General features: G+C 38.8%; 2 protein-coding genes across 3 annotated transcripts in view; both read right to left on the bottom strand.

Annotated features, from left to right (window-relative positions):
• TRPV3 (transient receptor potential cation channel subfamily V member 3) overlaps window positions 1-3,244 on the bottom strand; it is a 29,867-nt gene extending 26,623 nt beyond the window's left edge. For both annotated transcript variants that reach the window (XM_019622025.3, XM_010722080.4), the window contains exon 1: window positions 2,306-3,244. The gene's annotated coding sequence lies outside the window, so the exon portion shown is untranslated. The remainder of the gene's footprint in view (window positions 1-2,305) is intronic.
• A 131-nt stretch (window positions 3,245-3,375) lies between these two features.
• Window positions 3,376-16,325, bottom strand: TRPV1 (transient receptor potential cation channel subfamily V member 1). The gene is made up of 18 exons (XM_031556467.2): window positions 14,709-16,325; window positions 14,345-14,503; window positions 13,648-13,682; window positions 11,999-12,314; window positions 11,302-11,468; window positions 10,810-10,962; window positions 10,284-10,424; window positions 9,515-9,813; window positions 8,691-8,867; window positions 8,317-8,481; window positions 7,953-8,048; window positions 7,297-7,367; window positions 6,481-6,646; window positions 5,687-5,753; window positions 4,952-5,268; window positions 4,608-4,735; window positions 4,262-4,377; window positions 3,376-3,722 (listed from the first exon to the last, which is right to left on the bottom strand). The coding sequence occupies exons 4-18, from the start codon at window positions 12,298-12,300 to the stop codon at window positions 3,556-3,558; spliced, it is 2,532 nt and encodes an 843-aa protein (XP_031412327.1). The 5' UTR covers window positions 12,301-12,314; window positions 13,648-13,682; window positions 14,345-14,503; window positions 14,709-16,325; the 3' UTR covers window positions 3,376-3,555.
• Window positions 16,326-16,404: the final 79 nt, after the last annotated feature.

Below are 16,404 nucleotides of genomic sequence, written 5' to 3'. Positions count from 1 at the left end.
TTGAGAAGGGATTAACATTGGTGTTTAATTAGGACAAGTGGGATGCAGGCTACAATGCCAGCTGTTGCAGAGGGCACAATAAGTACATAATACAGGTTATGTGGCTCCATATTTTTCAAGTAATTTATATACTTTCCTCAAATAATTCAGAAATTATTGGAATTTGAAAGATACAGCAGCTTATGTGACTGACTAAGCATAAATTGCATCTCAGGTATGGCAGTGTAGCGTACTGAGATCAACGTTTGGCTTTTACAAATGTTAATCAGCCCATTTTCAATTCCCAGTAAAGTGAAGCCCAATTCACCTTAGATGAACTCACTTCTTGCTGTCTCCCATCATATGCGCATTTACACTCATTATTTACTGCTAATTACAGTCACTCACAGACAGATGAGGTGAGCACATCAACTCCATTTCCTTTGTTTTAGAGCCAGCATAGAGCTGAACCTCCACCCCAAAAATAGAAATAAAGATTAATTTATCGTAAAGCTATGCTCCAACCAGTGGAATTGTCTAGCAGTACCAACAGCAGTGCCCTGGTCCTAGCAAAGCTGTTCTTAAAGCACAAATACTTCCTGACAAGCCACCTCTCTTTCCTGGGGGTTAGTCACAGCCCTCCACTAAGGCTTTGTGTTCCTTGTCTCTTCAGAACCAGCGTGTCCCCTGTAGGCATCCCATCCAGTCTGCCTTAACAGAGACGCACCTTCATTTTCAAAGCACTCCTATGCATTTAGATGGAATGAAGATGAAGGAAGCAAATTGTGGCAGAGCCATGGTTAGCTGACTCTAAATAAATGTGCATGACACCAGGTTAGAGACCCTGCTAGGCTATATTGCCCCAGCTGTGGGAAACAAACTCCTGCCTGCAGCAGTAACCGAGTGGTGATATAGCTAGAAATTCTGATAGGTTAGTAATAACTTACTTGAGAAAAATGAGATTTTTCTTTTTTGCTTCCAAAAGAAGGCTAAGGGTTTAAAAAAAAAAAAAAAAAAGCAACCAAAAGGCCACCAGCACCACTCTATCCCACAGATACATGACATATACATTTTCATTATACAGATACGTGTTTTCACTCCGCATTTCAATTTTTTTTTATTAAGAAGTCCCCTGCACTCCCTGTAATCTTGCTGGAGCAGAAAAGGACAGGAAGGCAGAGGCCAATCTTCTGTTTAGGTTACCCACAGAAGTGAATAAATCCTGGATAGGCACTTGATATAAATCAAGGTGGAATTTAACCACTAAGAGTAGGTCTCTATACAGGCAGATAATTATGACAAATGGATCCCTCACAGAGAATACAGAAACTTCATAAATGCTTTCCAGCTACATTACATTCCCTGTGTGCATTCAAGTATAAATTTGCTTTGGCACATAAAGGCATGGAGACAATGACCTCTGTTTTTCTGGTTGGCCCCTTTCTACATTTATTATTAATGGCCGGAGTTTCACTGCCTCAGCCTGTCTTGTTTACTTAGCTATATTTGTTTTACATACAGACAGTCTCTTACTATATTCAGTAAGGAACATAAGGGAGTCTTGACTGGAACCTCTAAAGACTGCTAACAGGAGTTCAGAGATACACCTTTAGAGTGGTATGACATTCAGCATCCCTACTTTGAACACCTTTTGTAGTCTCCCTATTTATGAGATACAAAGCTTGTTTAAATTTTGATTTTTGTTAAATAATTATTTCAAATTCTTTGGCAAGTTTCTGTGACACTGCAAAACTCTATGAAAAAAGTAGTATTTGTCCTGAATTATTTGATTAACAGAAGGATCAAGAATTAATAGCCCTCTAGATGGTGCTACTATTTCAAATAAGCTGGATGCTTGCAAACTTCACTGAAGTCTATCTACAGCAACCTATGAGAAACCAGCACTGACAGATGTCCTGACCTCAGTAAAAGAACAAACCAGAAACAACATAGAGTTCATCTGGCAGAGTTAGCAGTGGAGAAAAGTCTGTCAGTAAATATAATTGCTTCTTTTTAAGAGCAGTGAATGCCTCCATATTGCACTGCTGCAGAAAAAAAAATTAAGATGTATTGATGAAAATTACCTTTCAAAGGCTGGCACAATTTTCTCTCTGAATTCCAATTTTCTCAATAATTTGCTACTCATCTATCTAGCATATCACTTTAGAACAGATGCACTTTGAACACAGCCACAGAAACAACACTCAAGCTCAAACTGAAACTTGTTGGCTTAAGGATATTTGTATACTCATGTTGTATTTGCATATTACAGGGTGTTAGGTATACGTGCTTTAGTGATACATAAAAAGGAAAGAAGGTAATCTACCTTTTCTTGCCCATCGCAGCTGCACAGGTCCAGCACTGGATCATTGGGTCAGATCTTTATCACAGATTTTCTCATCCTTCCTTTCTGACTAGCTACTTTCCTTTCATTGCTGTTAAAAGTCAAGAACAAAAACTTTGATTTCAAAATATTACTGTTATTATACATCTGATCTTTGAAACATACAGTCTATATAGCCATTCTCTCTAACTTTATGCAAAGTTCATCTGTTATCTAAATAAATGTCAATTTTGGGATCTTGTTAAGCCTTCAGCCTCAGTAACAGTAACTGGATATTCTGGAGTTTACCCAAACTCTGGGTAGAAGAGAAACATTCCGTTCATTTTGACTACCCAACCTTTACAATTTCAGAGTATATTTGTTCTTGTGTTATGAGAAAGGCTAACCACATCTTTAGATGATTCATTACTTACCATTCTTTTACTGTGTCCCCATTTATCTCCTTTCCAAGAAACATTCTTCACAGCAACCTACCTTTGGTCTCTTGGTAATTTTTACTGCTCTTATCCATTTCCATTATAACACAGTTAGTTGGTTTTCAAGGTTGGAAAGTCAGGAAATTAGGGCCTGTAGCTGCTCAGACAAACACTTGTTAAAAGAATCTAAAAGCAGACACAGCTGGCAAGTGATAACCTTTTCTCTATAGGCCTTTTTGTTATTTTCATATTATCAATGGAATATTTACCATTACTGGCCACTTGCACCAATCTGCAAAACTTAGTGAAGGACCTGTAAGCTAACAATGAGAATGTCAGCTCAGACCTCAGAAATACATGAGAGCACTTACAAAGAGTGAAAGAAGTGAAGACTGGGAAAAAATCTGCATCAAAAAACAGCTCACTACCATACTGACAGCTCTGAACTGTAGGAAATTCTCAGTGTATTTAATGTAAAGCAAAGCAAAAGAAAGCAAACCCACACCACACTATAAGAATTGTCTAACACTTTGTAAGTCAGCCTACATGCAAATATCTAGCCAAGTAAATATAAACCAAGCAGTAAGTATCTACTTTCTTCCAGATTTATATTAAAAATAACCATGAAGACATGAGTTTAAACAACGAGTAGTTTATTCAAGATACTTAATGAATCCTTGCACACAGTCATATCCTAACTTCTTTGGCCTTTTTCCATAAATCTCTATTCTTATGAAGGAAGTGTTTTAATTGTCCTCCTTGTAAGAACCAACACAAACAACGGGAATTAGCCTTCTTCTTAAAAACAAAAGAAGATCAGACTGACTTTGGAAGTGATTCCTTCAGTGTCTCACAATCCTCTGGCTCATAATAAGGTTCCAAAATGGGTTTCAATTTGATTTCTTCTGGAAGTTTTTGTGTTTCCTCTCTCCTGCTTCCATCTCTTAAAAGCGGAACCAAAGTTTTCCAGTTTTTCCCTGAAACTAAAAAGGAAAAAAATGGTTAATTTCTTCTCCACACAAACAGAAATATACAAGTGGTTTGAACAGGAAGCTGATGGAAGAAGAAAGAAGCAGGAAGAAAGGGCTTTGTGGAATTTTTTCCACATTCTGTTTTCCATACTTCAGCTGGCAAGCGCAGCAGATTGCCTTAGAATTAAATTACTCTGTGCTGGATGCTGGACTCCCAAGGAAGCTTCCCGAAGAAGCCATATTTGTGGCCTCCAAAGTAGCTTTTTGGCTATGTGGTTGCCAACATACACTGTCACAAGCCCTCAGGATTTGCACATATTATCTGCCTTATAAAATCAACAGTCAGAATGCTGAATCCATAGTGCTTTTCTTCCAGAGAATAAAACTGCTATGTGAATAATAAGCCCACACAGTCCTTTATATTTTGTTGTTGATTGAAAAAGACATAAACTTAGCTTCCATCATTATACTTAAATGCATAAACAGATTGCCCTCTAACAAACAATCTGTACTGCTTCTATCACTAGAATCTAGGTCCCTGAAACCCTCACCTCTACCAGGCTTAATAGAGTAACTGGGATTTCGTTTGAGGTCCCCAGAGCACCCAGGATCTTCGTTGATTATGCCCAAATTAGTATTCCACGTGGACCAGTTCACTTCATCAACTCTGGGGAAAGAAGAACAAAAAGAATATATATTCTAAGAATTAAGAATCACCTTCTGCCATCTCTCAAGTCACAAATCTGACCCAGAAAATAGATTAAACTGACTACTGTAATATGGCACTTGTTGGAGGAGTGCTCCAAGGGGACAGTTCTTTTTACCAAAATCCATTATCAAATACCTTAATGCTGTTTGTCTATAAAAGATTGCTCATTTGACATACAAGCAGGTTACCTAAAGCACCATCTGTAATCATCTTGGCCATCAGGTGTGATCCCCACCAAGACTTGCTTTCCAGATCGGAATGAGCGCCTCAAACAGTTCAAGTAGCTGTTTTCAATATCCAAGATTGTGATGGCTCTCTAACAGGAAAAACAAAGCAGACCACTAAGAACCTGCTGTTTCAGTCACGCAAATCCTGAATTCTGCCTTTAATTAGAAAAAGAAACCTTGAGCTTTTATTGTTAACACCACCCTAAAGCATGCATCAGACCCCTCTATGAAACATCACCTCTGTTAGCATGACATTTAAATTCTCCACAACCTCCATCTTGGATAGCCTCACAGAACCAAGATACCTGGAGTTTCCAGATGCTCTTGCTCTCCTGTGCAATTTTGCTCACTGTTTCTCCCATCAGTGCAATAAGCATATTGAGCAGGAGGATGTACGTAAGGATGACATAGAGAACCAAAAGGATGACAAACACAGACTTGAACCTGTAGTTCTCTGTAAACTCCAGGTCTCCCATCCCAATAGTGAACTTGAAAAGTTCCAAGCAGGTATAATACAGACTGTTATAGGATGTGCGGCCTCGTTTTGTATGGCTGCATCGGGCACATTCAGAGCTATTTGTGTCCTGCCCCTCATTGTCATCTTCAATTAAAGTCACCACAGCTGTAGCAAAAGAAGAATCACAGAGAAGATGAAAATATAATTTGAGAACATAAATCTATTGCAAGCAATAAAAATGAGCATTAAAGTATCAGATAAGACAAAATACGTTCATGGCATTTCATCCCCAATGAAATTGCTCTATAAAATAGTCCCCATAACTGTCACATTTCAGTAAGTGTTGTCTCAGGTTTGTCTATGTAGAGCAGGATGACTGTTCATCCATTCAGCTTTGCTAAGCAGTCTGAGACCCAAGGATGAAAAGCAGTCATACACATAGTTGTTATTCTGAAAAGACTTTTGTAACAAGATTGATTTGTCAGTTTTTCTTTGAAAATAAAAATTCTAAGTCAACTGAAAAATATAATTTAATGAGATTCTTTAAGATAACAAAAAAAATTAACTCCAAGTTTGATATTACCTGTGGAAAATCCCAAGAGGAATACTAGATAGACAAACATGAAGCGACATAAGTCTCTTAGGATCATCTGTAACATAGAAATGGAACATTTTTCTATTGCAAAACCTTGAATGTAAACTGCAACAAAAGTTGGTAGAAAATATTCCTTCAGTTCCAGAAAGCAACTGCTGTGAAGTGGCTGCTCATGCATTAAGCTGTTGTTTATCCTGCCAAGATGATCAACTTTAATACAGAAAACATTTTCCTCTGTTATTCAAGCAATAGTTTACATATGTGTGCAAGATATATGCTTAACTTAAATAGTTTCATCTTTGTGAATATAAATCACATTAAGATAATTGCCTCTTTCTTCCCCTCTTGGACTAACTGGCTACATCATACACAGAGGCTTATTAGCCAGTTACTGCCTCCTACTTAATTGCTCTGTTTGGTAACATGTAAACTACTCCTAAGGAAATTTCCAGCTCGCAGAAAGTTGTGCTATTTCACACCAGATGAGCTCTGTACTGTTCTCAGTCAACTTACATCCATGTCTATCCAACTGTAGAGTTACTTCGAAGCATAACAGTAACAGAAGGTATAAAGTGCATGGATGTGGAACAGGTAATTTTTTCAATGACTTAAAAAGTGTATCTCTTTGCTCAGAAAATAAAAGTTGAGTGTGGTTGTCTGATGGGCTTTCCCAATGGCATCACGAAAGCACCTGGTGACTCCACTCCTAGAAACCCAGGTATTGGTGGCAGTTTCCTCTTGTAAGCACTCTGCTGGCATCATCACCCACTCACTGTACTGACCTTCGCAATCATGACAGAGTAAATGCCCATCTGCTGGAAGCCACGGGTGTAGTACAGCATGTTAGCCCAGCCCAGAGCCAAGGAGAAGACCATGGAAGCCACATACAGTTCCTGGCCACAGAAGTACAGCACCACAGAGCTCAGGAGGAGCAAAGAGTGAACAAAGCTGAAAGACAAGTATGTTCTGAATCCAGAGTGCTGAGACACTCATAGGTGGTATGAACAGAGGAGAAACATGAGACATACAGCACACTAAAGACACAGAAGCCTTGGCAGACCCTTCCTCTCTTTTCCATTCATTCTTTTCCTTCTCCAGTCCTACAATTTCCTTTGCAAGCTCCTCAGTTTCCCCACATACAAACTTTCATACACTCTTGCTCTTCAATCTGACTGAAGGGAATAAAAGTCCTTGATGATATTCATTTCTTTAGCACATCCTCTCCTTACACAGACACATGAAATTGCCTATTTTAGCTGCCCTTCCTCTAAGAAAACAAAGGGCCCAAATCATGTGAAAGTTTCCCTCAGGAATGGGAGGATGTCTGCATACCCAGTGCACATACTGCACTGCAAGTCCAACTTGGAGATCTATTTCTAATTCAGTTGCATGATGCAGTCACTACATTTCTAAATGCTTAATCTGCTTTACCTCCACAGGACATTACTGATCCAGACACACTTGTTTAAGTGCTACAATAGCCACTGGCAAGTATTATGTAAGGTATCTACCAATTAGAAGTGGTTTAAGCCAAAGCAACAGATCTCACACAGTCATCTGCTTCATGCTGAAATACAATCACAGACACAGGCACTTACAAAAGAACTTCACTGTAACTGTCAACTATCAGTGTCTTCAATGATGGGCGCCTCTGCACAAAATACTGTATCTGAAAGAAAGAAGGAAAAAAAAGACTACGTTTGTATCCAAGGAGAGAGTAAATATCCCAAGTGAATGCATCAGCTAAGCGTTGGTTTCTATAGCAGGGAGCTGGTACCCATACAACATCTGGCAAGAACAGTTAAAAGAAAACTGTTGCAAGGGAGACACTTTGGTAACATGACATTCCCCTTGCATCTTGGGCCTCACCTCTTTTGGTGACACCAGTCTATTTAGTTAGTGGTCTGAGGATCTGTGAATCACTGTATATTCCCCAATGGTTGCCAAAAGGAAGGTGACTGACTTTAAACTAGGACAGCTAAATTTAAGTGTAGACTTGGCTACTTGCAATACTCCATTCTTACATTTTGGCCAACATAACTGTTTAGATGCTCATTGACTTCTTAGGTCTTTCTTCGTAAAATAGATAGAACTGTAACTTAGACCGAGGGCTTGTTAGCAACCTGGTATCTCCTAACTTGGGCAAAGAAAAAGCTTTTTGATTGAAACATGGATTATCTTGGCAACGAATTCAAAAGGCGGGTTTGGTTCTCACTTGCACTTATAGCAAAAAAGAGTATTTCAAATATCTTACCCCTCTGAAAAAAAAATACAGTCCTCCCAATACACTCAGTATCTCTCCAGTCACTCGAAAATATTCCCCAGTGCTGTGACCAAAAGTGAAGGGAGGCTGTGTAAAACAGAACACAGAGATAATCAGCAGAACTAGAGATAGGAAAGACCTGTCCATGCCAGTGGCTGAAAACAATTACATTTCTGAGGTAACAGGTTAAATTTCTGAATGTGCTGCAGAAGGGTGCAAGTCTTGCCTGAAAAGCAAGTGAGATCAAAGTCTCCCTCCCACCTTCAGGAAAGGAAGAAAACTGACATTAGGAGCACACATGCAAATGGGAGGCTGCTCTGGGATATCATGCACTGAGAGGGACAAAATAACATACATTTTCCCCCTTCTGCACAGGTCTGTAGTAGGCAGCTGTGGTCAGGATGCTGATATGAATTGCATATACAAAGAAGTTGAAGTAAAATAAGTGCTTGACAAACCGGTCCCACTTGTCTTGCAGCAGCCTGTTAAGGGGTTCTACCAGCAGCATCTCGTGACGATTCTGAGTGGAAAGATAAAGAGGAGAAACTTGACAAGTTGGTATGCACTGGGCTTTAAAAATAGCAAGTGATACTCAATTTTAGCAAATGTTTCCTCTAATACAAATTGCTGTTTTACAGAAATGACACAAAAGATGTACTGTGTAGAACACAAAGCTCTTCTCCAGCAGTCCCCAGCCTGCAAATAAATGTCAAGGAAGTACATACTTACTGGTGTTTCACTACTGTAGGCAATAATTTCAAGCACTGAATTTTTCTCACATGTGTCTATGCAGGACAGGTCATAAAGAGATGAGTGGACAGGTCCATAAGCCCATTCAGTGAACTTCCTAGACAAGTGTCTGCACTCAGGATCTTTGATCTCTCGTCTGAGGATGTAAGCGAAAATCTAATTGCAAAAGAACAACACAACCAACATTTCAGTGCTGACAGAGTTTTAGTTCCTCAATATCTTCATAACAGATGAATACTTTCATTTAGATTAACACAGTTTAGTTATGCTGAAGTTAATTCACTGGACTAAACTGAAAGAGATTGAAGTCTGAATTAAAAAATACAAATTTTCTCACTGTATGCTGGTGAATGGAAAATGCAGATATAGAATAAAGTTCATTTCATTGCTTTCTACTACATACAATTTGCAATTATCCATGTTTCAAACCTACCAGAGAAATACAGAGATATTTGTTATACATCTGGAGCATACAGACATGATGAATGGAGACTGTCAGATGGTGAGTTCCATCCACCATCAAAAGTTCAGAAGATAGCAAAACCCCTTCTGTTTCCACCTGGGCTGTCTTACATACTGCTAGTATATATGTAATGCCACCTGGGCAGATGCATGCATGCACACACTCTTCTCAAAAGCATTAAGCACTATGCAGTTCTGCATGTTGAACTGCAATATTAATTCCTCTTAATAGAAAGGACTTAGCAATAAGCAGTGATAAAATCTATCCTGCATAAATGTTCCACCTGTACTCTGTATCACATAACACAGGAAAGGACAGCTGGACACATTTGCTCACCTACCCCTATCTTCCCTGTTTTGGCTGCCAACGTTAATGGAGTCAGCCCTTTTTTGTTGGTGCGTTCTTCCAACTTCAGGATAGGATTTATTTTGGCACCAAGGATCAATATGTTATTGTACATCTTGGTAACAAACTTGGTATTATCCTTAGTATTATCTGCAATCTCCACCAGAGTATGCAGGACCATATTGCCCATGGAGTCCTCAGCAGCAATATCAGCAGCCTGGTAGGGGTTCTCAAGGAGGAATTTCACAATGCAGAGCTGATTGGTGCAGGCAGCCAGGGACAGGGGCAGCTCTCCTATGGATAAGAAATGAGTGGTCAGAATGCCTAGTACACATGCATAAACAGAAAAGAGACCATGTTATTTTCAGCTTACACCGTGAGAAGAAGAGGTGGATTTCTCTGTTTAATTCTTGTGATTCAAACAGCTATCACATTTTCTTCAGCTTAACTGCACTTCAGAAACATGGCTGCTTATAAAAACACAAAATAAGGACTGGTGGAAGGTTACAATCTCTCAAAAGAAAAGTGCTCAAAAGAAAAAAAAAGGATGTAGACAGCAAGCTGACAATGAACACCATCAGCTACTAACTGTGTTTCTTTATAAACTCATCTTTGGGAAGTAAATATCTGGAGTAAGTAATGGATCAAACCATTTATGACTTTTAAGCCTCCAGTCTCACATAAACAGGATTATTTAACATCTTTCAGTTGGGATAATGCTAGGATAACTCATTCAATAAAGCTCATAACGTGCTTAATCCTACCAAAATAAAAACCAGGTTTCCCTTTGATTTTCCTGAAGAACTCCCCACATGCTCTTGCATGAACATCTGCTCCATTCTGGACCAAGAGTTTAACCAGGTACATGTTCCTTCTCTCAATGGCAATGTGGAGTGCAGTCTGGCCTACAGAGACAGAAAGAAATCTTCAATATTTAACATAAACTGAGAGCAGCACAATTCATTCAGCTTCACATAAGATGGCTCATAAGAGAGCTCTGTAGACTTAAAAAACTCTAGAATTGAACAAAAAAAGATGGCACAAACAGCAAATGGAAGTCCCTTGTACTTGCTGTTAAATCACTCTGTCACAAAGGGTGGAATATTGCACCTGTCTAACAAGACATATCTAGCATGAATGCACTGGTTGTTAATCACACACTGCAACTTTGGGGCACTGCCTCCTCAAGCATAACACCTCACACAGAAGACTAAGAGCCCTGCCTAGCCCTATTTCCAATCTTCTCAGCAAGAGTATCCACTATTTCAACTGTATTCACTGTTTCCTTACCCTTGTAGTAGTTGTCAGTATATTCTGCATTTACAAACTCTTTCAGAGTTCCAGTTTTCTTTGCAATATCCAGCAGCAAGGGAATGGTATCATTTTTCCCATCATGTAGATTCAGCATGGCTTTCAGTAAGCAGGTCTTCCCAGTTTCTGGTTCTATAATGAACAAAATTACAGCTACACAGAAATGTCTAGGAACTCATCATCTACACCCAAGCATGCAAGAATTAACGTGGTTCTTTTGAAAAGACAAGAAAATCCAGCCAAAGTTCCACAGAAAATATCAACTTTTCTGCATTCTCCTGTGCCTTCCAATCAATGCACTGCCTAATCAGTAGGAGCTACAGGCTACCAGAGGACCCTCTACAGCTAATTTACATTTAACAATGCTGTTTTGTGCAGGAAGTTTTTATTCCCCCTCGCCCTGCTACCCATCTCAGGAGCAGTCTTGGAAGAAGACAAGGGCAACTTTAGGTATGTGACATTATGTGGTACCTTTGAATTCATCATCTGTGAGATGCTTCAAGGTCCTATTAAGATAGAGCAGCAGATCATCCAGGTCCTTTGTGTTGCCTTGGGCTACAGCATCAAAGATCCTTCTGCGGTCATAAAATTTGAAAGCTTTTTCAGAGCAGCCTGTGATGGAATCTGTTGACAGGAGCCTAAAAGAGTAAATTTTAGTTACTGAAACCAGACATTTAGCAGGCTTTTTATAAACTACCATAAAACTATTTTTCATTTGCTTGTACAAAATTGCAAGTACTACTGATGAGTACAGATGGATCTCCAAAATGTACAAGATCAATAACATCTGACAGCAACTGTCCTGATAAAATTATGAGTTTGCTGCTGAAATGTTGAAAGCAAGTTGCATTGAAGTACAGCAGTCTAACTGCGGTGTGGGATCCAGGCAGTTCCAGGTTCTTATTCTGAGCAATGTCCATTTACTGAGCAGTTTCAAGCATGTGAGCTAAATCTTATCATTAAGATTCATGGGCTGGATTTTTAGAGATGCCAAGAGATAAGAGCTACTATGAATTTCAAGCAAAATACTCCTTACTTTAGGCACCAAGAATAGCAGAACTGAGAAGACAGGCACGCAAATGTGCAGACAATAAATACTGCTCTAAGTAGCACAGCCTACAACTGCCAAAATGTACTCATTTCAACCAATTTTAAAAGGCAAACTTACTTGTGAAGTTTCCCCCTCTCCATATTGGCATGAAATTTGATGACAGAAGGTGCCATCAGGTGATCCATCTGGTAAAAAGAGTCCATTGGAGCCATGTCTTTGTCACTGTCCCCCATCACAAACCGTCCACGTCTTGCAAAGATGTTGCTTCTGGATGGCTGCACCTTGCTGCTGAATGTACCCTGGAGGTTGTCAGGTGCTTCCAGTGCAGAGTCTTCCCCATCCGTGTGTTCATCTGTAACTTCAGATTCTTCTATGTCAGAACTGCCAAATTTCTTCATCTTCTCAAGAATGGAAGACATGATGAACGTGCAGCCTGCAACAAACCACACAAACACCTCAGGTCAGCATTTTAGAGTGCCCCAAGTCCCTTTTTGCCTATGCTCCAGAAACAGCCGGGAATTAATTGATTTATCTCATCTCTGAAATGAAACAGAAGGACACATATTCACTATTCTTAGAGTTCGAGTAGTTTGGTAGGTTGTTACCCCTACGCTGTTGTTTTTTTTACTGTCTCCACTGCCCCAATTATTTCAGAATAGAGAAAGCAAACCAGAGTGTACCAGAGCTTGCCAGCCACCTCACTGCAAAGTCAGTCACTTCTGCTTAAAATCAGCCTCATTCTCCTCCAATGTCTGTCAAGGCCTGAACTTCAGACCACAAATAATCTCTGCATTTATATTTTCTTTTCTAACTGATTTGTGCCACAATATATTTTCACAAGTACATCAAGCCTGTGATAAAAGCCTGATATCTTGTGCTGTAATCATATCTTAATGATCATGAGCAGAGAGGGCTTCCTGTTTATAGGAAGGGTATCACTTAGTGGCTTTACCAGGGTTACAGCAGTGCTAGATGAAAAGTGGGGCTTGTAGCTCTTGTGAGATTGGTGCCGCCTCAAACACAAGACTAGGAAATAGAAAAGTTTACCACAGATAAAAGATGACTGTAAGACCACAGGTTTGATCTTGTCTGATTTACAACCACAAAGAGCTTGACGCAAGTTAACAAATATGCCATACTAAACGTAGAATAGGGATTTTGTCTTTCTTATCAAACTGCTTTGACCAATGAAATGTTAGTATTCACATCACTGAATGTGAAATATTCTGGAAATCCAGTGGAGATAGGAATACATCATACCAGAGCTACTACATAACTGGCTTTAAGAGAGAACTGGATAGCTTTAGAATCAAATTCTAAAATTCTAGATTGCTACAAAATCTTACAAAAACTCTGAACATCAGTGTTACAAAATCTTCAAAAGGCTTTCAATCATAAACCAATTCCAGTCATCAATAATTATCTCTGTACATTCAGTTTGAATTCAACATAAATAAGCTTCAAGGCTGTTTCTCTTCAAAAAAAATCTTCTGAGGGATCATCTGCAAACCTACAACGTACACTAAAGCTCCATTTTAACTCATGCATGGCATGAGTTAATATTTACACTAAGAAGCACTTACTTTTTCCTTTCCAAGCAGGATGTGAAAGAGTCTTGTCAGGCATTTGCATTTCCTACAATTTTCTATAACATACGTGAAAATAAAACATCAATTTGCACATTTAGGGTAACTGGAAGCAAAACAGCAAAGTACAGATGAAACACTAAAGACTGCAATTTAAATTGCTGAGTCTTCTGGGCTTACCTTTCAAGTCTTCTGTGTCCCTGTGTCCAATCACCCTGAAAGAATAACCGTATTTTATTAACTGTTCTGTAAGTAAGAAGTTCTCAATAGAAAAATATTCTTCCTTGGAACATTATACCAGAAGTACAGAAGAACAAGCATGGTAGGTAAAAAGTTACAAACATACTTTTATAAAAAATGGAAAAAAATATAGTAGGAATACAGACATGTATGATTTTTGTTTTTAGTCTCACTTAAATCAACGTGAATCAAGCCAAAAAGATCAGGGAGGTGGCTATGCAAAATGGAATCATGTATTTTCCACGGAATATATATATTAGAATAAGCAGAACAGCCTTAATCTTGTCTTCCTGGCAATTTACTCAAACCTGTCTCAGTCACTGCATGTGCTTCTATTTCTAATGCTCATTGTCAGTATCTTTGATAATACACACAAAGCTGCATTTCCTTTTAAGTTTGAATTTGCATACAAAAAAATAACATTCAAATTCTACAGAAATATTCTTGAAAGAAATATACATCTCCTGGAAAAACATGTAACCCACCTACTCTTGAAGTCTATGTACATCAAAGCTTGATCTGATAAATAAGGAAACACTTTTTTAGAATGTCTAACTGAATCACAACTTAAGATAAATAATAAACTGTTTACAAATAACTAGCAAGCATACTACTCAAATACATGTACAGAACTTACAGATGTTGCAAAAAAATCCTGTCTTCTGCAGAATAGTCCAGTCTCAGTAAACTCCCTCTGCTCTACAGGAATTTGGTGCCAGAGATTCCTCCTCCTAGATGCCTGGGCTGCAAAGACTTCAGAGTTTGCTTCTCCACTTCATTTGTCTGCAAAATCGTTCTATGTGTAGATGATTTGTTTTTTTTTTTTTAGAATCAAGGAAAGTTCAGTAGAAGAGGGAATAGAGTAATAAAACCATTAAGAACAGTTCTGGAACCAGAAGCATCAGTAGCTTCTATTCCCAGGAGTTTAGCAAAGCTCTTTACAAGAATCACAGCAAGTTGCTGTTGTTTTTCCCCCACTAATTGCATTTAGTAATGGATACTCTTCTACAGATTTCCTCTTCGTAAATACACTCAAGCTTGCAAAACCCCCCAAACCATCAAACAGCAATTGTTCCTGTGGGTCACAGCTTCATTTCACTTTACAAAACTTTGTAAAATCTGCCACAGCTCTTCTCTGAGATTATTCATCTTTCTGGGCCCTCTTGAGTGGCTGCAGCAAAGCCCTGCAAAGTATTTCACAGACAAGCTGATTCTGAAGAGTTGAGGGAGAACCGAACTGAAAGTCCTAAGGATATTCTATCATTCCACATTCCTACTATGCTTTATTTAAATAACACATATGGAACAGTAAGCTTTCAAATAGCGTTGTCATCAGGAAAACAACAGCAACAGCAACAAAACAATTGAATCAGAAAATGGATCTAATATCCTTAAAAACGAAGAACTGTGTCAAATATTGTTAAATGTACCATTCATATAGGATCTTTCTATCAGACTAGCCTAGAGAGTTTTTCCAGAAGGTTAAGTCAATAGGCTACAGCTGTCAGGCTAGAAAAAAACTCCAGTTCCAGCTCTAGAGCTATGGAGTTACATAATTAAATTATTCAATGAAATTACAGAGCATAAGAGATCGTTCTAGTCCTACCATCTATCTATATATAAAAGAATAACATATTTGTCTATTCAACAGCAAACTAATTACACTACTTAAAATACCCTGTGGAATCATACACAAATAAAATATAATGCCTGTGCATTAATACATAAATACAGATTACCAATAAACCAGGTTCTTGGCTGGTCCTCCTGGAACTTTGCTGAGCTAAGCATCTGCTTCAGCATTATGATTAACTCCTTCGTTATTTTCAGTGCAGGGCTTAGTAAGAAAACGACATGGATGGTCTCCCTTAGTCTCTGGCTTCTTGCTTTTGCTAAGTGTTCCTTCTCTCCTCCCATTTCCAGCATCAGCTCTTCTCAGTCTTGCCATGCTCTGATGTAAGCACTTTGGGAGCTTTCTGGAATTTTCTGAGCCTTGATGTCTCCCTCATCAGCCTACTTGATTTCTGTTTCCTGTGAAGATGTTACTTCTTTCTTACCAGCAGCCACTCCATTACTTTCTGCAATAGCTGTCAGAGGTAACATATTCTACCTCCACAGGGACCTTCTTGTAGGTCTTTTCCAACCTTGGTGTTTCTGTGATTCTTAAAAGGTGTAAGCTCATCAGAATGTGCCAAAGCTGATCAAAAGCAGGAATGACAAACAAGAAGGCATTAATTCCCTTTTCTTGGGTGCACCCCATAGCCTTATATGGTGCCACCAAGCTTCTTAAATAAGACTGAGATCCTTCTCTGGTGTCATGCTGTATGCATACTATGAGAGACCTTGAGAATAAGAAGTCTCCAATGAAAGCATCATGTTAAGTTGCTGCTGTTGTTTCTCCTAGTCCTTCCAAACATACTTCCTACCAGGAAAACAAGCCTTGCATGAAGTATCATTTCATGCAGAAAGTTAATGGCTCTTTCCTAGTCACTCAGTCAAATTTAATGTGATGATTACTTCTTATTTCACAAATGGGAATTTGTGAAACAGAACAAGGAAAAACAGAACAAGGAAACAGAGGACCCTGTGCACACAGAAACAGACATTAAATGCAAGCTGTTTTTTTCAGTGTAAGATGCAGTGTAAGTGCAAGATAGCAGGTTGAATACAACTCCAGAGAAAGCAAAGAAGTGCAAG

This window comes from Meleagris gallopavo, chromosome 21 (genome assembly GCF_905368555.1).
Source record: "Meleagris gallopavo chromosome 21, MGAL_WU_HG_1.1, whole genome shotgun sequence".
NCBI lineage: Eukaryota > Metazoa > Chordata > Aves > Galliformes > Phasianidae > Meleagris > Meleagris gallopavo.
This window is presented reverse-complemented; position numbering and strand designations above follow the sequence as displayed.

Excerpts from the sequence above, each read along its gene's own strand:
- TRPV1 (XM_031556467.2), bottom strand. The coding sequence starts at position 12,300 with ATGTCTTCCATTCTTGAGAAGATGAAGAAATTTGGCAGTTCTGACATA. Across the intron at positions 8,482-8,690 it reads CCTACAGTAGTGAAACACCA|AATCGTCACGAGATGCTGCT; the intron begins GTAAGTATGTAC and ends CTTTCCACTCAG. Across the intron at positions 8,049-8,316 it reads CTGTGCAGAAGGGGGAAAAT|CCTCCCTTCACTTTTGGTCA; the intron begins GTATGTTATTTT and ends TGTTTTACACAG.